The 6,197-nt window shown below is 44.2% G+C and overlaps 1 protein-coding gene across 1 annotated transcript; it reads right to left on the bottom strand.

Moving 5' to 3' along the window:
* Positions 1-302: 302 nt before the first annotated feature.
* LOC109932123 (POU domain, class 4, transcription factor 3-like) lies at positions 303-1,570 on the bottom strand. The gene is made up of 2 exons (XM_020531356.2): positions 1,451-1,570; positions 303-1,193 (listed from the first exon to the last, which is right to left on the bottom strand). Exons 1-2 carry the CDS (start codon positions 1,568-1,570, stop codon positions 303-305), a joined length of 1,011 nt encoding a protein of 336 aa, XP_020386945.2.
* Between the last annotated feature and the right edge of the window lie 4,627 nt (positions 1,571-6,197).

Here is a 6,197-nt window from a genome sequence, read left to right as displayed (position 1 = left end):
GGGTGTGATTGCTGGGGGGGTTGTTAGAGACAGCAGTCAAGAAAAGTGTCAATCACTATGTGCAAGAGCAAATTCTCAAATGGACGGGCTGAGCCCGGTTAGACATAAGAATCATCCTTCCTCTGTTAGAAATCAAATACCGGACCTTTCTCTGAGTCTGCGGTGACACGAGCAGAGGAAGTTACTTGGGTGTAAAAGTCCATGGCTTAAGTCCTTAGCGAAGACACTGAAAATCCCTGTTTTGATTCTTAATCTGTTTTTTTTTTCCTCCCCGCCTCTCTCGTTTTGCTGTTTACCGTCCGTCAGTGATTGGCGGAATATTTCATCCGCTTCTGTTTCTGTCTCTGATTGCAAAACCAGACTCTGACCACGTTTTTCTTCAGGTCCAGTTTCTCGGCGATCGCGGCGATTTTTTCGGAAGACGGCCGCGGCTGGATGGCGAAGTAAGCTTCCAGCGAGCGCTTCTCGGGCGCAGCGATCGAGGTCCGTTTGCGTTTCCTGTCTCCAGCGCTGAACACTTCGGGCTTGCTGGCTTTCTCCCGGTAAATGCTCTCGGCCTCCTCGAGCCAGGTGTGCAGCACCGGCTTCAGGGCGATCATGTTGTTGTGGGACAGGGTGAGAGACTCGAACCTGCAGATGGTGCTCTGGCTCAGGGAGCCCACTCCCGGGATCTTCAGGTTAGCCAGGGCGGCTCCTACATCGGCTTGGGTCACCCCCAGCTTAATCCTCCTCTGTTTGAACCTCTCCGCAAAAGCTTCTAGCTCCCTAGGGTCAGCGTCTGCCTCATTGAGGCAAGGCATGCCAGCGTGGCTGGAGAACGAGTGTGGGTGAGCCATAGGCATAGCCGGGTGTAGGTGTCCCATCCCGTTGAGGTGAGGAGGGTGCCCAGGCGTGGAGAGGACCGCCGATGGGTCAGCGCCTCCCAGCCCGGTCAGGCTGGGCGAGATATCCAGCAAGTCGGCCTCTAGGATCTGGTGAGCCGGGTGGACGTGGTGGGAGGTCAGGCTGGGCGGAGGCGAGATGGTCAGCGCTGAGGAGGTAGAACTGCACGGCACGCTGCTCATGGTGTGATAACTGAGGTCCGGCTTGAAGTGTGGCTGACTCTTACTGTGGGGGATCACATCTACAGCTGCCAGAGCTTCAGCGCGGGCTAACAGGCTTTCATCAAAGCCGCCGAATATATTGCCCTGGAGCTGCAAGCAACAGAACACACACACACACGCGTTGCAGTCAGTGGGGAATTCTGTCAACTCACTATTAAAAAACATTCACAAAGATAGAGCGAGAGAGACAGAGAGTAACATCTTTCCTCAAAGCCCAGATCATAAAAATTAATATGCAGTCAAGAGTGAAGAGGGGATACGCGATTGTTTCTGGTGACATGAAAAAAACATTAAGCTGCGCCTGTCAAACAACTGTGCCTCAAAGCAGCAATTCTGCATTTACATACCGGCGGGGTTGGGAGGCAAACTCTCCTCACGGCCTCGGAGCTGGGGTGCAGGCTTGGGTACTTGGCCTCCTGGAGGATGGGGGACATGCCTAAGTGTTGCTTGCTGTTCATGGTCATCATGATTCCGCACACCTTAGCAGCAAGGTGAAGCCTGACATAGACGTCGCTGCCTGGTGCCTGGCTCCTGTCAGCTCTTTCAATGGCACAGCCTCTTCCCCCACCTGCTCCTTACTCATCTTACCAGCAACAAATGTCAGCAGCGCGCAGGCGTGCTACAACCCAACTAAATATAAAACAAAAGCAGGAAATTAGCCCGAGGAGTCAAACCTGCCCCGCATTCACCTGCACAGAGACGCCTTCATTCACAAGACTCCAATGTGATCCTCCCCACCAATTCCCCCCTCCTCTTCAATATATGGTCATTCCCTGATCATTTCCTCCATTAACAAGCTGTGCTACAACATTTTTTTTTAAAATTACTCTTCATTGAGTGAACAGCGGAGCAAAAGCAGATACAATCAGCAAACTGAAGGTACAAAGTAGGATATAAGCAATCAGTTCTGAGGAAGAGCCATCGGACCCGAAAAGTTAACTCTGAGTTTTTTCTCTACAGATGCCGCCAGACCTGCTGAGCTTTTCTAGCAGCCTCTGTTTTTGTTCCTGATTTACAGCATCCGCAGTTCTTTCGGTTTTTTTTAATGCAATTGTTCTTATTTAAGCTATTTTACTTGCTGTCTGTCGAATACACACTCCGCAATAGAGTTATCAACAGAAAGGCTCGGAAGGCAAATCTCCAACGACAAATGAGTCCTATTATCATCTACGCATCTGAATATTATTGGACATTTATTACCCGTCTAAATAGGCAAATATATGGTATTTGAACGGATTGGAGTAGATCAGAAGTTTCTAGCAACCATATTTGCAGGGAACAAGCCTGCATGTATATACTGACAGTCAAATTGAGAATTGGTGTCAATGATCATATCCCAGGGACTGTCTAAGTGCTGCTGAGTACACGAATCCTATCCCGTTTGTATGGGGACTGAGCACAGATTGGCCAAGGTGGAGGCAACTGATTTGTTTTCAGCAACCTGGAGGTAAAATAAATGTATCTGACCATAACACATTTGTTGGATTGTAATAGAGCCATGCAGCCTGGAACAGACCCTTCGGTCCAACCAGTCCATGCCAACCGTAATCCCAAAGTAAACTAGCCCCACCTGCCTGCGTTTGGCCCATGTCCCTGCAAACATTTCTTATTCATGCACTTATCTAAATGTCTTTTAAACGTTGTAACTGTACTCGTATCCACCACTTCCTCACGAAGCTCATTCCCCATACCACCACCCTCTTGCGTAAAAAAGTTGACGCCCATGTCTTTTTTAAATCTTTCTTCTCTCACCTTAAAATATGCCCCCTAGTCTTGTAATCCCACACTTTAGGGAAAAGAAACTTTGAGAAGGTAGGAATAAATACACCGAAATACAATCAGGATCTGATAAAGGTTTTTCTGCACCGAAGTTCTCTTGTACAGTATTAAATTCATAAATCAACGCTTTAAATAAGAAGTACACTTGTAAAGAGTTTCTTTTAATTTTTAACCAGTACATTTAGTATTGATTTAGTTTACCCTATCATTCATAATTAAGGAGAAGTCAATTTAAATAGCAGACGACAAGAGACAACTGCATGAATCCCCCACTTGTCCAACAAAATGGTTCGTTGTTTTAAACCAGTGTTCGGGTAGCTTCAACATAGATCGAGTGAGTAATAATTTGTTGGAACATTTTAGAAGCTCCAATTACATTAAAAGTTGTCAGTTCTTTGTCAGATTCCTTCATCTTTAAGGCTCGGCGAAAGTTACTGCAAGAATAACTATTTCCCCGTTTTTAACAGCTTAGGGCAAAATTAGAATACGGCCCAGAATTGAAGGTAACTTCGAGCCGACTTATAAAAACGGCATCATTTGGAGAGAGATAGTAGAAGAGGTCGGTATTTCCATGCTTCAGGGACAGCCGCTCGTGCAGCGTTGGACGGCGTATCTTAATGTTTAATTTTTGTTTTATATATTGGATCAAGGTGATTAAATACGAAGTAGCGAAGTTCACCCGTGAATTATTGGCTCTAATTTGAGTAGCACTTGTGTTTCATTTATCAGCCAAACACGCAAAGTAAGACTAGCTTCCTTTTAATTCCAGCCACTTTTGCTTCTGATCAAAGCTTAGCGTAGGAGATCGGTCCAACCCACTTGCGAAAGAACCTGGACTTCTTAATGTGCCAGATAAACAATTTCTCCACATTGACAACGGCTGTTAGCAAAGATCCATCTCCCACTGTTACATACATGATCCGGGCCTCAACCAATAACTTAATTAGGGTTTGAATTATGAATGCAAAAATTAAGTACAAATAAATAATTTAGATGTTAAAATATTATTTAATAGCAGTGTATGCACGGCGAAACATAAAATTATTTCATAATAGATTCTAGCATATATTACTAATTATAGGTCTGCACTTTTAAAACACGTTATCACGAAAGACGAACTAAACATTGATTTAAAGCTAGAGTGAAGGTATTATTGTTAATGTAGAATTGTCTCTGAGAAAAGATCCACCCTCACGTTTGTTAGCATTTAATGCTTTGAAGAAGGCATTTTTCGCCCGCTGAGTAATACGCAGTCCAGAAAGAATTAAGTCCTTGTTTCATTTACTGATGCATTCGCAATGTTACTGTAGCAACATGTCAACAATTGTTAAGAAAATCCATACTTTTCTTTGGGGAAAGTAGTTGTGTGGGTTTTTTTTTTCATCATTCCTTGGCGCACTTTGTCCATCTGATCATCGGCCCGAATCAACCTTTACCTCTAACTGTTGAGTTGACTACGTCTCAACTAACCGAAATCATAGATTTTCTTATGGGGTGAAAGGTCCTGAGCACATTTCATCTCAGATTATTGCCCAACATCTCCGGTTTTTCGCACCCTGTTGCATGAATTACGATAAATTTACGACTAATGGCTCCACATCTACAGGTAAATCATCCGCTTTCCTTCATTTCGCTCCTCCATATTGAAGGTAATCATTGGCGAAAATTTGGTTGCAGTTCACGAAGCTAGTGGAGTTTTGATTCAGGTGATAGCCATATGAGCAATTTTGCAGTCCAATCTATTTGAATTCCAGTTCCACGCACCCTTTCGTAGTTCATGAGGATCCTACTGTGATGAAATTCACACTCCACTAACTATCGAGTGAAGAAAAGCTTGCATCTATGTAGCATCAATAAAATGCCCCCAGTGCACATTAGTTAAACACTGAGAAGGAGACACTGGAACATAGAGTCATAGAGAATGGTTTTAATAAGTGTCGTAAATGATAAAAGACGGAAAGATAGAAAGTTTGGGAAGGGGGAGTATCGGGAATAATGACCGTGAAACGACCAGGCTGCGATTAAAACCCATCTGGTTTGTTGATGGTTTTTGAAGCTGGAAATCGACCGTCCTTACCTGCTCTCGCCCCAGTGAGAGTCCATGCCATTGGCAGCATGCTTGCCTCTCACCCTGCCCCCTGAAATGGCCTAACAGATCATCGTAATCCAGAAAGTCGTTCTTTACCACCTTTGCCACAGCAATTCAGCAATGAGCTGCCAGATGAAGTGTTGGAGACTGGTGCAGTTACAACATTTAAAAGACATCTGAATGGGTACATGAATAGAAAGGGTTTAGAGGAATATGGGCCAAATACTGGCAAATGGGGCTAGATTAATTTAGGATATCTGGTCAGCATGGACGAGTTAGACCGAGGGGTCTGTTTCCGTGCTGTATATATCTGTGACTCCATGACAGGTGATATATATTGGCCTTGCACATTCTATGGAGTTTAGTTCTTTCTAAAACAAAATCCCAGGCTTAGAGTGTAAAGGATAGACGGCAGGGCTGCCAATGGGAAATTGTTCTGACGTTCTTCTTTTAAGTTCCTGCTGAGTGTAACCCCCACCTCGTTAGTAGCCACGCCAAAGTGACCATTATTGGTAAGTAATGATGACATTGGTGGGGAGGTCAATGTTTCCCTTTCCCCATGATAGCTTTTGAGATTCACAGAAAACGGAGATTAGAAATGGTATTTTACGATGACATAATCCAAAACAACGCGGTCATTTCAGTTGACAACGGGTTAAGATTACAAAAATAGAAAAAAAAACTGTAGGATAAAACACAAAATTACAAGATATGGAGGGAATTATTCAAATCTTATCTCAGATATAGAAATTAGACGACACACAAGATATCTTCATTTATAAATTGCCCTGAATACCGGAGAAGTCCAATTACAGTTCAACTCATTTATTCTTCAGTCTGCAAAACGGCTTAATAATGAGTTCATCTAAGCCTAGAATTTTCAATTAGAGTATGAATAATACTATAGTTAAAGTAACCACTGATCAAACTTGTGGTCCTCAGAATAGCTGGTCCACTTGCTGGATGGTAATCCGAGGCTGGTGCCTGGCGGCGAAAAACAGTTATATTTACAAAATGGGTCTCAAGTTTAAAGCTACAGTAGCAATGAGACAGCCTCCCTCGCCACACACCCTCAGTGTGCAGGACTGGATAGCTTCTGCCACTGTGAGAGGGAAGCGTCCACACCACGGGTATCCGCTCTTAAAAACTTAGTTCAGGACCATGGACAGGTCACACCGACTTGGCGATAACACTTTGTCATCCTTTTCGGCGATGAGAGGCTTGAG

Source organism: Rhincodon typus, chromosome 12, assembly GCF_021869965.1.
Source record: "Rhincodon typus isolate 14 chromosome 12, sRhiTyp1.1, whole genome shotgun sequence".
NCBI classification, from domain to species: Eukaryota; Metazoa; Chordata; class Chondrichthyes; order Orectolobiformes; family Rhincodontidae; genus Rhincodon; species Rhincodon typus.
This window is presented reverse-complemented; position numbering and strand designations above follow the sequence as displayed.